The 16640-nt window shown below is 37.3% G+C and overlaps 1 protein-coding gene across 1 annotated transcript in view; it reads left to right on the top strand.

The window, feature by feature from the left end:
- The window catches only part of PLCXD3 (phosphatidylinositol specific phospholipase C X domain containing 3), a 167687-nt gene extending 159062 nt beyond the window's left edge, over positions 1-8625 (top strand). The window contains exon 3 of the mRNA XM_007192150.2: positions 7764-8625. Within this exon, the coding sequence (XP_007192212.1) occupies positions 7764-7917 (154 nt within the window). The 3' untranslated portion in view covers positions 7918-8625. The remainder of the gene's footprint in view (positions 1-7763) is intronic.
- Positions 8626-16640: the final 8015 nt, after the last annotated feature.

Here is a 16640-nt window from a genome sequence, read left to right as displayed (position 1 = left end):
GCAGCTAGTGGCTGCTGTTCAGAGCCTATAGACCAGTTAAGAATTTTAATCTTTATGCTAAAAGCAGTGAGGGGTGATTGAAGCATCCTAAGTAGGAGACTGACATGAATTAATAAGTCAGGGTCAGCACACTGAGGGTTACTGAACTCAGCACTTCCAATTCCTAAATCTTTTCCTTTAAATCTTTTCAAAATTGTTTCTCAAAACTAGAACATCAGAAGACCTCTGGCTTCCACATTGCTGCCCTCCTTTTGCTTCCTTGGAGGAAGGTTTTCTGATTCCTGTAGATTTGCCTGTTTCTCCTCTAAGAAGCCTGCAAACTGTTTGAAGATGCCTTTCCTCCGGAGAGCTCCATATTCCGGAGAAGGGCTTTGAGGTTTCATGTACAAAATTTTGGTTCTGGACCTGCTCTTTTGCTAACTTATGTTAGAATCTATGATGGGAAAAGCATATTTGGACGTTTGTCCCAATTATGTGCCCCCCAAAAAAACCCTTCCAAGGATATTTCCCTAAAGCTTCATTGCCAGTTTTGCCCTTATACACAAGGGCACCTCCCCCACCCACTTTCTATCATTGATTGGAAATTGTGAAGGTTGGAAAGAAATCCCGCAGGCTCATTTTTACATCACAACTGTATTATGGCTGGGTGTTGCCCTCAGAATTCCCTGCTGCCTTCCTTCTTTGAGACTCTGGAGCAGGGTATTGCCTGGGCTGTCACTCAGCGGATATTCAGTACATTACCACTCACAGAGAGCCAGGCACTCACCTAAGCACTTTAATCCTCATTAATATGCTAATGTGATAGATGGTAAAACTGAGGCTTAGAGTGTTAACTAACTTGCTCATAATTAATGCTGGTGCTGAGACTTGAGCAGAAACAGTCTGGCTCCAGATTTGACACTAGTGCTAGGATTTTATTTAAATTTTTCTTTATCTTGAAATGATCCTCCTGGTAGCCAGTGAGGTCTTGTGAATAAACAGTCTAAATCCACACTGTAAATCCAGCATCTGAAAATGAGAGATTCAGAAAAAAGAGGGGCATTTAAAAGACAACATTGCAGTATCTGTTTAGTCACATCTTTCTATGTGACTATAGGAGACCAAAGGAGACTATTCCATAAATAGATACTAAAATATTAATATACAAATTCAAAGAGAATTTAGTAATCTCTTCAGACTACATAATTTCACTAAGAAATATTTTCCTTCATAATATTAGTGAATGCCCTTCAAATTTCTGCTAGCAACTTTGGTTATAAAGGTGGAACTAATATGAAAAAATGAATGAATGAATGAGGGCTTTTTAGGATCTCGTAGCAATCTGAGAACTTCCAAAGGGAACTTCCTAAGCTCTTTATTTTTAAGTGAAGAGAATACAAGTTTCAGTGTCATTATATGATAGACTTTGTATGGAATTAATATTAGATTCTTCATTGCATGGGAAAATCGAAGAACTCTTCTTTGGACGAAATCAACAGCAAACCTAAGTGCATATAAAGGGAAGCTCTGACTTCACAGGTTGTCAAAGGAGGCGTTAACAATCTGGCCCAAACACATTGCTGTTCCTCCCCTACTCCAGTCAGTCCCCCTAGTGTCCCCACACCTCCATGGCGCCTACTCTCTGGTCACCTTGTCTTTCCTAATCATGTCCTCTCTTTCATGACCATATGCTTTTTTAAAAAAAACACTTTATTGAGGTCTGACATATGAAATGCTGTACATTTTTAATGTATACAACTCGATGAGTTTGGAGATAGGTATATACCTATGAAGCCATCACCATCAAGGCTATAAATATATTCATCACCTCCCAAAGTTTCCTCCTGCCCCCTTTATTATTATTTTATGTGTGTGTGTGGTAAGAGCACTTAACATAGAATCTACCCTCTTAGCAAATCTTAGTATACAGTACAGTTTTGTTAGGAGGGCATTATGCTAAGTGAAATAAGCCAGACAGAGAAAGACAAATACTATGTGATCTCAGTTATATGTGGAATCAAAAACAGTCAAACTTGTAGAAGCAGAGAATAGAATGGTGTTCACAGGGGCTGGAGAGAGGGTGAAATGGGGAGGTGATGATTAACGTGTACAAAGTTTCTGTTATGCGAGATAAATAAGTTCTGGAGATCTACTATACAGCCCATATTCTATTGGATGTGCTGTTCCCTTTTCTTGAAATGCTTTCTTCTTTTTTATCTAAAAAGTCTTGGCCAAGCTCATATGTCACCTATTTTGTGACATGCTCCTTAAATTTCTCCATAATTTCTCCCAAGTGAAATAAATTATTTTACCTACACGCTCCCATAGAATCCTGTGCCCATGCGTGTTGTGCCATATTGTATTGTCATGGTTGGTTCACATCCATTTTACTTGTTAGACTTTGAGACAGCTGAGACCAGGATTTCTAGGTAACATTTGAGTTCAATAAATGTGCTATTTTCCTTTTGGGTCCCAGGGATTGTGGTAAGTACAGGGGATATTTTGATGCCTATGATATGATTTTTGTTTTTTGAAAAGTGTGCAGGTGCTGATAGAAATAGGCATGGAAGTGGAAAATCTGAATGCCATGTGCAGTGTGTAGTTACAGAACTGTGCTTAAGGAGATAAAGCATCAAAAAAAGAGTTCTTCACCCAGATTTGGACTTGAGGGATGGAGATGCTGCCTGAGCCAAGTCTTGAAGGGCAAGCAGAAACTAGACCAAGAAGGGTACTGAAAGAATGAATGGTATTTCATATAGAGAGAAGTCCTGAAAAAAAAAAAAATGAGGCATGAAACCACAGGGTATGTTTTGGAGAAAACATAAACATTTCAGTATTACTAGAGAAAAAATTAGCATGTAGGAAGTAGGAACAAATGCACCTGAAGAGAGGTGTGTGTGGTAGATGCGTGAGGGAGGATGGAGAGACTCATATATACTGATCAAGAGCCTATGTATCTTGTAGGTGAGAGAAGACTTTGCACTGTTCATGTAGAAGAATAATGCATTCGGTTGAGAGAAAGAGTGTTGTGACTGTAGTGTAGAAAAGGCACAAAAAAACAGTTTGGTGGCAGGGCTGTGGCAGCGTTTCTTGGAGAGAGGTGAAGAAGGTCTGAACCCCAAAATGGCTCTAGGGAGCTACACCTAGAACGCTGTCTTCCACAGATACAGTATATCTTTGTTGAATGAGTTAATGGGTGATTTTTAAAAATTAAAGTTAAACCAGTTTTTCTTTTTAATTTTTTAAAAACTAAAAAAAATTTTTATACTGGAGTATGGTTGATTAACAATGTTGTGCTAGTTTCAGGTGTACAAAAAAGTGATTCAGTTATACATGTACATGTATCCACTCATTTTTACATTCTTTTCCCATATAGGTCATTACAGAATATTGAGTAGAGCTCCCTGTGCTATACAGTAGGTCTTTGTTAACCAGTTTGTCTTATACCATGAAAATTATTACACTGAGACAATACTTTATTACTACCAGAGTAGGCTTTTCAATTTACTCTAATTATCTAATATAAAACTTGATTCTCAGGAGGGCAAATAAAAAATTTACTCTTTTTACGTAAAAAGCACAGGTATATACAAACAACTTATAAACATATTTAGAGTCTATCTGTGGCATTAAAATTTTATTGAGAAGGAGGGTGAGGAGGGAAAAAATATTTTAAAAGGCTCCATAAGGGGGAAATAATTTTAAAAGTTTAAGAAATGCCACTCTAAATAATCATCGTAACTTCAGTAGCATTTGCTAGTTTTAATCCAGTATACTGAGTCTTTTTTTTTTTTTTTTACATTTTCTCATCACTTTCTTTTTTTTTTTTCTTCACACACACACACACTGTATTTTATTTTTACAAGAGATAAATAGACTGACACCAAGCATTGTACATGGATGACCACAACAAAAGCAACAATGGTTGCAATTACCACACCTGAAACACACTCATACTATGTCATAATATTGACATTCAGTCCAGTAATCCTCCGCTGTAACAGCTCCTTTACTTTGCAGTGAAAATTGATTTGTATATTCTTTGCCTCTGAGTCCTTGTGGGATTTTTTTTTAATTCAGACAGAAAGTCACAAAAATTATACTCATCCTCAGCAGTTCACTCAGTCCCATCTGAGTCTTTTTGTTTAACATAATTCTACTTAAGTCCGTCTGAGTATTTCATATTCAGCTTGGTGTTATTGCTCCTTTTGTCTTTGGTATCATACTGACTTCACAAAACTATCTGAACAGAAAAAGAGAAATATTCCCATGACTCAGAGAAACGGCATTTAAATGTAAAACTCCTATTTCACCTGAGGCCTAAAAGCTATTCCAAAATGATATTTCATCAATCCTCAAAGCAATCTGTTTTATAGAGAACAAGAGAAGAGCACTCTTATATTCTCCTAACATCTCTCCATGGGGATAACAATTAGTTGTTCTAAATTCAGGCCCAGGAATTTCAGTCTTAGAGCAGTAGTGGGCATCGGAGTATCTGTTTCTGTGATGGTCATGGTTCTAAAATGCAGGTTCTGTTGCTCAGGAGCCTCCCAAAACCTAGTCCCCTAGGGATCTGGTAGGCCAGCTACTTGGTTAAACTTAATACAGAGTCAGCACTGGCCTCAGCATCACTCTTCTCTACCCCACATCTCACCTCTCAAGGTGAGTATATCTGCTAGAGAACTATTCTTCCCAGGAAATGCACTCGTTCTGATACTTTTTCCAAAGAGTGTCTGCTTTTTCTAAAATGCCGAGGTGATACTATATTCACAACAGAGATATAACCATCTGCCCTAGCAAGTCCAGAAGAGAAAGTAATGGAATTCAAACCCAAGTGGCTGCACACACATTGCCACGGCATCTGTCTTTCTAATGAACTTGAATACACTTGTGTCTGTGCTCTAGGGATCCAGATTTTTCATTTCAAGATAGAATTCTCTTCTGAAGCTGTTGTTGTGAAGACCAAATTTCTCCACTGCTAGTCTATTTTCTGAAGGCAATGGACCTTTTAAATCGATGTTATGCTCTTTTAGAAGCACTTGGGTCCTCCTCTATCTGTATGCTGAAAAATGTGGATCAGAATTTTTAAGGTATTACCCACAGGATGAATGTAGTCCAAGGCAGTTGATTCAGTTTTGCCTGGATGGGTCAAGTTTGACTAGATACACTTTCTGAGGTCTGGAGAAAGACACACATATTACATTCTATGCTTCAACCTCACAAGACAAAAGAAGCATGGCTTTCTTTTCTCCTTTATTTTAATGACACTACATGCTCCTAATTTTCATCTTATTTCTATGCCTACTTCTGTCTTTTTTTTTAATTGAATCAACTTTTCTGCCCATGTTGTTGATTTTCAAATTTTCTCTTCTCGTCCTTCTTTATACTATCTTCCCAGGTAATTTTATCCACTCTCATAGCTCTAACTATTCTTTCTGTATGGTGACTCTTGACCAGCTCTATGTCCTGAATATCAGAACTGTACTTAACTGTGAATTAAGATCTCAACTCATGTGTCCCAAAGTCACCTCAAAGTCAACATGTCTCAGACTGAACTTAGCACATCCACTGGAAAGCCTTCAGTGCTATCTTTCCAAGATTAGCGAATGATGCTCACCTGCCAGAATACTGCTAGAAATCTAGGCATCATTCATGGCTTCTTTCTCCCTCTCCATCTACATCCAATCCCACACCAGTCAAATGTTGTCATTTTATCTCCTCAGTTCCTTTCAAATATATCTATTGTGGCCACTGAGATGTAAGCTACCATTACCTCTGGTCTGGCTTCCTTCCACAGCTCCCTAATTGTTAGCCCTGATCCCAGTCTTGCTTTCTTCCATTCATTTGTTTACAATGAAGGCAGACCACTCTCTCTGAATCACAAGTCTAAGCATATTATTTCCCTGGTTAACAGCTTTCAGCTGGTCTACATTTCTGAAAGCCCTCTATCATCTGGTTCCTTCTTATTTCTCCAACATTTTTAAGACTTCCTTAAATTTTGTAACTTCTCTGAGATTCTTAATTTCATCATTGTCTCTCTACTCACTCACTTCTCTCTCTCCCTCCATCTCATCCAGGAAATTAATGTCCACATGTATATCCTCACTCTTTCATTGTTATTGCACTATCATCCCTCAGACCTCAGTTCATTTATCCCTTTTTCATGTCAACCTCCCTTCCTGCTCCCTTAGGTCATAGTGGTTTCTCTTCAATGTGCTGTCATAGGATATTGCATCTTTACTAATATCTCCTGGATCTGTCTGCATGCCCTACTCCTAAGCACACCCTATTCCTGTCAGTGAATGAAGGAATGCCATTTCTTCTGCCTGAAAATGCACTGCATCACCCTGTTCCCACCTTTCCCCAGCTAAATCTTCCTAATCCCTCCACATTCAGGGAACACTCTTCTGAAAAGTTTTTCCTGACTTTGTAAGCTAGGCTAGGTGGCTCTCCACTATGCTGTTATGGTAATGAATCATCTTTTATAATTAAGTCAGATCGTAACACTCTTCTGCTAAAGATCTTCCAAAGATTCCCCATTTCACTCAGAGTAAACCTCAAAACCCTTATAATAGCCTACAGTGCTCTACAGCATCTGCCTCCCTTTCCTTATTATTTCTCTAACTTCATCTTTTAATACTTTCTTCTTTCTTTTGCCACATTTAGGCATGCTACCCCTTCAGGGCCATGGCAGGAACTGAAACGCTTTCCCTAGCTTTCTACATGACAACTCCCTTGTCTCCTTCAAACCCTCGCACAAATGTCCACTTGTCAATGGACCTGTGTAAGCACCTATTTTAAGTTGCAATCTGCTCCACACCTCTCTATCTATGCACTCCAAATCCTCCTTTTTTTGCTGCGTTTTAATAGCACTTATTCCTTCCTATCAAATGATATAATTAATTTATGATTATTAGTCATCGTTTGTCTTTCCTTATTAAACTGTAAGCTCCACACAGGTGGATACTTTTATCTGCTTTGTTCACTCAAGTTTTCCAAGTGCCTTCAAGGGTGTCTGGAATAGAAGAGGTGATCAGTAAATATGTTTAAAGGATGAGCATTGATTGTGCTATATAGTATTAAAATTTTCTTCCTTGTCCACCTGCCCACCACCAAACCATGCACTTGTCAAATGCAGGGAGCTTTGCCCTTACATCTATTTACAATATCCAGCATGTTTGCTGAAAATAGTGGGTTCATAATAAACGTTTGCTAAGTGCATGCATGCATCTCTGACCTCACTACCCCATAGCTTTGCAGGGTTTGCAATCACACCATACCAAACTAGAATATGAGTGCAAGAATGTTGTTTTCTTAGTGGAGAAGCTTCTCTATAAATTCTCAAGGCATCTGAGATCTCCAAAGATGGAGTCCAATGTGGACCAAGGTAGTGACTACAGTCATCCTTCCATATTCTAGGGTTCCGTGTCCATAAAATTGATCCCGGGTTCGTTGAATTCACGGATGCAGAAACCGCGGATGAGAAGGGATGACTTTACTACTTAATTTTATATAAGACACTTGAGCATCCGCAGACTTTGGTATCTGTGGGGACTCCTGGAGCCAATCCCTCGTGGACTCCAGGGATGGCTGTATTTCTCCTGCAGAGTCACTTCAGAGGTTAAGAAATTACCATTGTCCATTTGGCTTTTTTCTCCATTCTGTATCTGTAATTGGGACATTTATTTTAATAAGTTAGAAAACTAAAAGAAGTCCTGGGAATTGTGAGCTCGAAAAATAATATCTTTCCTTCTGTGACTTCTCTTTTTTCTTTCCTTTCTCAGAGCCCTTCCTGCCATGATGCAGTGGGTCCGCACGCAGAAGCCAGGAGAGAGTGGCATCAATATTGTCACTGCTGATTTCGTAGAACTGGGTGATTTCATCAGCACTGTCATAAAGCTCAACTATGTCTTTGATGAAGGGGAAGCCAACACTTGATAGTACCATTTAGAGTGCCAGTGAATAAGATAGAGAAAACTCACTGTATTAGGCATATTATGTATAAACACTCTGATCTTCCTATTCCACTGAGTCTCTGAGGGAATAAGGACTGAAAGTGGGTGGGAAAAGGGGGAAACCATTTCTTCAGTGATTATTATCATACTCTTCATTACTATAAATATTTCATTTCCCATTTGATGAGCAAAACCTACTTCTAGTGTTAGGAATAAAAAAAGACTAGTAAGTTTCGTTTCTCAGAATTAGTTTTTGTAACTTATGAGTGTTTACTTGATTGTGTTTCTGATTTCAACCTAGGGCTCCTACACTGTGTATCCTCTAAATGAAACTTTCTGCTCCCTCTCTCACTCGCTCTTTTTAATCAGATGCTGTATGGGACTTAAAAATAATTAAATGCCCAAAATAACGTGTATTATCAATACATTGTTGTACTGAAACGTACTTGTTTTGTGGGACCTGGTATAATATTCTGTAGTCTGCAATCTCACTAACTTTGGGTCATAAACAGTATGCATCAAATCAGTTTCCCTGCAAAAGTAATATTGGTGGCCATAATCAGTAAATTTTTGTGTTATATAAAAACAATAGTGTTTCACAGTATTTCTATTTAAGGCAGCTATAAATATAGAGTAAAAACTTTTGTGGAAGAACTATTAGTGCCAACTCCATAGTGAAAAATGGGAGTGGGGGAAGAGATGGATGTCATTTTAATTCAGAAATCTCTTAAATAATATTGTCCTACAAATGCTCAGTAAATGAAAAATTATGACAAGTGTTGTTAAAATCAGAAAACACTGAAAAGAACTCTTACAAAAGTTCTTCTAACAATTATCTTGAGTGAAAAAATAAAAAGAAGAAACGAAAGAAATGAAAGATTGAGCAAGCTTTCCTAACAAATTGAGATTTCCAAATATGTCATTCTAAATCCCAGATTTTGAGGAATATATTCTGAGAAGCTTCAATCTGAGTTTTTTTACTTGAAGTTGAGGAAAATGGAAGGGTGGCAGAGTGAATTAGAGCAATGTTTTTGAAACTATGACCGTGAACTCTCAAGGATCCGTGAAACATTTTTAGGAGATTCTTAAATACATGTGATTTGGGCAGACTTATTGAAAAATCACTTCTGTGTCCCACCCCAGGGTCAAGTTTGAGGCAGAGGCCAAAGTTTCACAGAAAGTTTCTGCCATCCACCATTTGATAGTCCAGGTGTATGAGGAAGAAAAATGGTAATGCAAATTTGAGCATTGCTTCCTCCTTGGTGTCTTTGTGATATTTGACAGCTCTAAACAATCTTAAAAGAGCATGATAACCCTTACCAATATGCCTCACAGGAATATTGTGAGGCATTTATAAGAATCTATAAAATTTGCTGAATTCGTACAATTCTGAATTATTTTATCTTCATGTTTAGAAATAATCTTACCTCAATAGTTTCCTGGGAAAACACAGTCCATGTAAAGTGGGGCCATAGAGAAATTAAAGCGTGCTCTCAGCTTTCAATTAATTTAGATGTATGACATGTGGTTTAATCTCTGAGTCCTAGGTAAGGGATTTGATTCCAAGGTTACGTACATCAAAATTATAAATAATCAAGAGTTGATTAAAAGATTATAAATATTCACTATCAGAAAATAGTGCTTATTAGTAACTGTGGGGAAGGAAGAGAAACTGTTTATACTGAAGAGAACGTTTATGAAAAGTGTGCATGTGTGTGTGGTTGACCAAGTAGCATGTATATACACACAACAGATATGATCTCCATTCCAATTGTGTGTATATGTCTCAACAGACAAAATATATCAATATATACCCACTCTTGTGCAGGCAGACAGATACAAATACACACAAACACACACAGTCATGGACAGACACAGTGACAATTCTTCTTTTCAAGTGAAAATTTAGGTAATATTAAATAATTTAATTTTAGGACCAAAACCCTTAACAATGTATGAAAAAGAGTTGATGAGATTTTTGAAAGTAGAGTAGCTGATCATATTCAAATATTTTTGTAAAAATAGATATTAATTATCTTCAAATATAATTTTCTTTCTGCTTTCCCTCCCCTTGCAGTTTTATTGTCTTTCTATCTCTCTCACCTGCTCTTTATATGCAATTGAATATGAATCCTTTCTAAAGGACTATAGCTTATTGAAATTTATGTTCTGTGAAGTTGTTTTTGGGGGAGGTTTTCTCTGACTATTCATTATTCATCCCTCAGGAGGATCTTTAGCCAAGCACACTTGCAATGACACAAGGATTTAACTTATAAATGTATGAGAAAATAGATCTTTCAACATATTCAATACTAATGAAAAATGAATAAAATATAGAGGTAACTATGTTGTATTTTCTTGAACTTAGATGCTTTCTTATGTTTGCTTAGAATTAGCTTTGTCATATCTGTCATTTGGGTGCTGGAAAAAAACAAACATGCTGAAGCATTAGATTAATTGTGCAGTTTCTCAGTTGGAGAAAGCTTTTAATTGCTATTAATGATATGCACATAGAGACCTTGTTTGACAAAAGATACTTCCAAGCCAACGTTTGGCATCCATGTGGATATACAGTATCTATGTAACAGGCACTGGGAGTAAATGGACTTGCCTTAATTTCTAAAGGAGGGAACAGGTAGAAGTGAACCATGCATCCTCCACTAGAGGAAGAGTTCACTAGGAGGGATTCCTTTGCAAGGGGAATGGAGAGAAAATGCCTTTGGCTGTCTTCTGCCCATTGGCCCTGCTCTGGAACACACTTAGGGAGCAGGCTGTGGGCCTTAAATAAAGAGGTAGGGGGTGAGGACTAGTGGTATGCAATCAGAGTTTACCATCAGCCTAAGCTCCTTTGTCTTAGCTGGGCATTGAGTTTCCAAAGAGAGCACAAGGGCTACAAATAGACCCCCAAATGGTAGGAGACACATCTTGGTGCATTTTTTGTTTTGCTTATTTCTTAAGACTTTTCCATCACAATTCCTGCAAGGCAAAGAAAACAGAATCAAAATCCAACTTTTACCCAATCTACAGCAGGAAATCAAAGGAGTGAGTGGCTGAGATGAGGGAAAATATACAAAGAGTATCATTTTTTGGTTTGCTTTTCTGTCTGTAATTTCGAAGGACCAATATTGTAGATACTCCTGCCATTATTCTTTATGTCTCCCTTATTACTACACAATCATATGAATGCAGAGAATGAGGAGGCATCTTTTAAAAGCCTTAGAATATTCTATATGATGACCTCAATATTCACTTTCAGCCACACTGGGAAAACTCACTTTTCATGGAGTGCCACCTAACAATGAATGTATTAGAGCATAAAATGTTTGGTATGTATGCACCTGTGTGTGTACACACGTACTCACACACACACACACACACACACACACAGCATGCACATCTCACACATTATGCAAGCTGAAACTGCACTCTAATCACTCAACCTGATTCTATTGTCATTTTAACTCTTAAAATTAATATCTCCTACATAAGTAGGAACAAACATAATTCAAATAGTTAAATATTTAAGAGGAGAAAAATCACTAGAAAACCAATGAAAAATGAGACCGTCATAAATAAGAAATGCCTAGCAGTAATAGTCTAACTGCACTGTCAATTACACTTCAAGCTGGAGAATCAAAGATGGACTTAAATATAAATCACAGACAGACATGCATCTTCCCTTAATGTTGCTTTAAGTTCTTTGAGTTCTAACATGTTTTAGCCAAGGTTACCCATTCAGGATCTCCCCTGTTAGGATTCCAAACTGGAAGTTTGGAAGTCTCAGGAAATGTATGTTTTCGTGAGTTTTTCAGTTCTACAATTTTAATGATCCAATGACACAATCTTCTGACCTTTGGTTGCTAGTCCAAATGAGAGCTCCACAGATAGAGTGCTCGCTTTTTGAATTGCTAATAGAAAATAATGCATAGTGTCCCTCAGGATATGGTAAACAAGGTTTTTAAAAGTATTTTATTTTATAGCACTTTAGTCTCTTCAACTAGATTTCAGTGACACAATGGTGTAAATGCTGTATTTGCCATAACTTATTGGTGGCTACTGTGTTACACACAGTTTTAAATAATGCTCTAAATTATTCGTTTTCCCAATGACAGAGATAAAATATTCTGTAGAATTTGTAAAACGTGTTGATTAAGTCAGTTGAAAATTGTGCAATTTTTATTTCATTTGTGATACTCTTTTGTAGGTATTAGTCCTAAATGTGTATTTGTATGAGTCAGAAGTGTGTGCTTGTATGTGGTATGTGTGTGTAAGTATACTGTATCTTATACAAAATCAAACTTATCCTAAAGAAAAAGGGCACATTATGACCAGCCTTAATTCATTGACATTTTTGTTATTGTTGCAATTTGGGATTAAAATTTAAAAAGAAATTATATTTTTGTTAAAAATGACCTTTTTTTTTAATCACATGAGAAATGTGCTTTAGCACTTATTTGAGTTCCCACAAGCAAATAGTCCAGCTTGTGGAACACCCAATGCTCTTTAAGTTTCAAACATCAATTAATTTATTAACTTCATTAACATGCAAAGAAACTAAATTCAGATTCATTTCCATCAACAACAGAACCAGTGCATTCCTAAAGCTGTTCTTCCAAATATGAAACCCATTTTGCTTATAAGGATAAGTTTTCCATAAAAAATTGTTTCTCCAAACCATTACTTTTTAAAAAATTGAATCTTCTCAAGTGAGATTAACTGCCTTGGCCCCGTGAGAGTCACTAAAGACCCATCAACATTAGGTGGTACCCTTTGCAAAAAAACAGGATGCAACACTCTTAAATTTTTGCTATCTGCCTATGTGCAGTCTAGCAATAAAAAACTAAGTACTAATTTGAGGATCTACACAGGTGGTCATGTTCAAAGCAAAACTCTGTAATCTTTGGGCCTGGGATCTTGGTATGGAATATTAATCAATCTTCTTTCCTCTCTTTCTCCATCTTCAATTATTTTTGTCCCATATTTAAGGTTGCTAGATAGAATACAGGACACCCAGTGAAATTCAAATTTCAGATACATATGAATATTTTTAGTATAAGTATTTTCCCAATATTTCATGAGATGTACTTATACAAAAAAATTATTCATTGTTTATCTGAAATTCACATTTAACTGGTTGTGTCTGTATTTTTTTCTAATCTGGCATCCCTATCCATCCTGACTTTCTACTTTTTTCATCAGGGCTACTATAGGGGGTAAAATCCTACCTCTTTCTACACTCCTGTGTTAAGATACTTCATGAAAATCAATAGTCCTAATACCCTTCATGAAGGAAAATATTGGCCCATGCCAAGTCCTACAAATGCATTATGAAGGACTAACTCAAATATAGGAGGAATAATCAGATAAGAACTTTTATAAGATTAATGCCATATTCACTGGCCTGTTGTGAGATCGAAATCTTGCTCCGCCTGCCCCCCTTAATCCCTTAAGTAACGTTCCCCAATAATTGGGACAACCAGTAACACACCCAGACATTTAAAATGACCCTGGAGTATAGTAGCACCATCCAACCCATACCAGGACCTCTTTTAAAATTTATTATCTTTTTCTTTTAGAGAAGTAACAAACTAATCCATTACTTTTCTCATTAACATCTTACCACAAATTATTTTTATCAGATTAGAACTGGTCTTCTACGGAACTGTAGAAAATTTGACATAGAAAGGAACTCTCTTGACTGCCTGAGGAAGAGAGAAAAGTCTGAGGTATGAACACAGCTCTGTTGGTGCCTACTCAGGCAGCAGGTGGGAGATAGACTGTAGTGCCTGACAATGAAGCCAGCACCTGACAGAGACGCTCGCCAAAACAGATTATAACAACCAGCACTTTTTCTGAGGAAACCCAACACGTCCCAGAGTAAGAACAGTGGGAGCTAAGGCCAGTTTCTAGAACACTTTTCAGAGAGTAGAACCATGTCGGCATTCCTAAAATACAGTTCTCAAATACTGTTGTATCCAATGGTGAATCCTTGGCAGAGTCCAAATGTGGATGGAGTTTCAGAACATTTGGATAACTATCTCCTCTCTTGAAATTTGTGTAAGTGATAAGAAAATCCATATCCCTTAATGTAACATTTCCATCTCATAGCCCCTGCTGTCACACATTTGTGTTGATTTGCTTCATGTCTATAGGATGGGAGTTTGCAGAGCTGGTGACATTTCCTTCATTAGACACTAGAAATTCACCAGAAGGAGACAGATCTGTGCCTTCTCTTTTTAGGATCTGGTCATTGATACTTTAATAAATGTGGTGTAAAGAAAATACATGCCTACAGTTCTGTTTAGCAAATGTGAAATTTTTTTGATAAGATCGTGTTCTTAATGTTTAAAAAAGTTTCTTTGTATCCAGTGAAAAGCTTAATAAAGTCCTGATACCAGTTGTCTTAATTTTTTTATTTCATATTCATCAGCGCTTCATGATAACCCCAAAGTGGATCTCTTAAATAGGACACGACTCAGAGCAACAGGAAATATCATTCTTTTTTAAAAATATAAATCACTATATTAGGATTTCCTCTGTGAAAGAATATAGTATTCTCCACCAATAAAGGCAATGCCATGAGTGCTTCCATTACATCAAAGTTAGGTATCTCTGAAGTCTGATGCTTTTAGCTTCTGATATTGCCACAAAGGCCAATATCAGTATAGCAATACTATGTTAATATAGTATATTAATATTATAAAACACCGTCTTGAGGTTAAAAGCTTAATGTGAAATCTACTTTTGCTGAACCTCCACTATGTCCAATGCGTGAAACATTATGTCAGAAGTGAAATTGTATTTCATGAAATAAACCCTACTTGTTGGGTTCAAATCAGTCTTAAAACTTAAGCATTGTAATAGTATTATAAAAATCCAGCAAAAAAATGTGGTCCAAGATTATTTTTGAGGTTGAATTTGGACATAAATCCCCCAAAAGGCTCTGCTTGTTATATACACTAGTAGGTTCATGACATTAGAGGATTTCTATTTATAAAGCTGTAATGATTTCTACATTTATGAAATAATATATATCTGCAAATAATATTCCATGTAAGTATATCTTTGACCTTAACATAACACTGCTATAGTTTAATCACAGCCATTATTTATTTATTCAGTAATTCAGCAATTATTTGCCAAATGCCTACTATACAGCAGGTCCCCTGCTAAGCACTACAAAGCATTTCTAAGATGTTCTTTAGGACAATGGATAAGTACATCTTAGGTAGTTTATCATTAGAAATAGCAGGTGGCATCATTTTGTCATCTAAACAAACAAATATAAATTCATTCTCAATGACCTTTTCGAAGTAATATCCCCAGATAGTAAAACTGTTTGAACACATTTGTTCCTGAAAGCCTGAGAAGAAAGGGACAATTTCTACAGTAAGTATAATGGGAAATAGGTTGGTCATATCATGAAGAGTGGATCCCCCCTCTCCACTGCCACGATCCCTGTCACCATGCATAGGATGCTGTATATGAGCTTGGGTGCCGTATTCCATAGCTCCAAAACAGCAAAAACAGAGGCTCCATCCCTTCTCTTTGCTCCCCTCACTTCCAGAGCTTCAGATGAAGCTGCTTTTTCTCGCCAGCAGAGGCTGACCTCCTAAAGTAAAGCAGACCCCATAAAGAAGTGTCTCCCTCCCACGGGGTAAAGATGGTGATACCTCCTAGATCAAAGGAGTCCACATATCAGCTGGCTTTGGAGGAAATATTTCTTTCTTAGTGGAAAGTAATATTGTGGTACGATGGAGCATTTAAACATTGGATGTCAACAGGTGGTTTAATATTTGTCTGTCATAATGACCACCCTGAGTTAAGTGGCAAGACATGAACCTAAATGTAACTGGGCATCTTCTACCATATTCATCTTTCAGTCCTGTGGATAGAAATATTCCTGGGAGCATCTGGAGCTTTAGGCAACGGTGAACCACATTAAGTTCTAGAAAGTGGGATTTAGTGCCCTGAGTGAGAAGCAGAGGAGGGCGGCGGAGAACTCCAGTGCTGGCAGCTCCAAGCTTCCCTTGACAGAATGCTTATCCTCTACTCACACTTTTTCCCTCAGAGGAACATGTAAGCTTGACCCCTTGGGGTTTTACTGAGAAATAATGAAGAAAAAAATCTCTTGCCTCAACACGACTGCTCAGCTATTATTAAATTGTACTCTTTCATTATGGAAAAAGAAAAATGTGCCTGCAGACTGGTTTCTATTTTGGCATGGGGAAAAGGCAGAAAATATTAATTTCGAACCAATAATTATTTTCTCATTGGACTAAAAGGTTATGAATCTTTGATTTAAGCTTTAAAGTTAGAGGCACATCTTCGCTGTTTTTGTATTCCCAGGGCATAGCAGTTATTAAAACAGTTTGGAAACAATGAAATGAAATTGTGACGGGTTATGACCCAGTCGAGTGGTAGACAAGTGCCTGATCAGGGCTGTGCACGTGCGGAGCACAGTCGGATGGTGATGAGTGTGCAGAAAAGTACCAGCAGTTTCCTCCACCTCTTGCATTCCTTGGAGAAATATTGACAATATTGGGAGAATTTAGGGGAAAATACACTGCGTGGTGTTCTCTTCAAACACTAAGACCTCTTCTCTTAGCTGTAGAGTCAACTCTAAATCTTTGTGAAGAAGATGCACCCAGGGGAACTTGAGTTAAGATGCATCGATTTAAAAGGATCTGAGAAAGGGTACGAGAG

The sequence above is a fragment of the Balaenoptera acutorostrata genome, chromosome 2 (assembly GCF_949987535.1).
Source record: "Balaenoptera acutorostrata chromosome 2, mBalAcu1.1, whole genome shotgun sequence".
In the NCBI taxonomy this organism is placed as follows: Eukaryota; Metazoa; Chordata; class Mammalia; order Artiodactyla; family Balaenopteridae; genus Balaenoptera; species Balaenoptera acutorostrata.
Note: the sequence above shows the minus strand (reverse complement) of the source record. Positions and strands in the feature narration are given on the sequence as shown.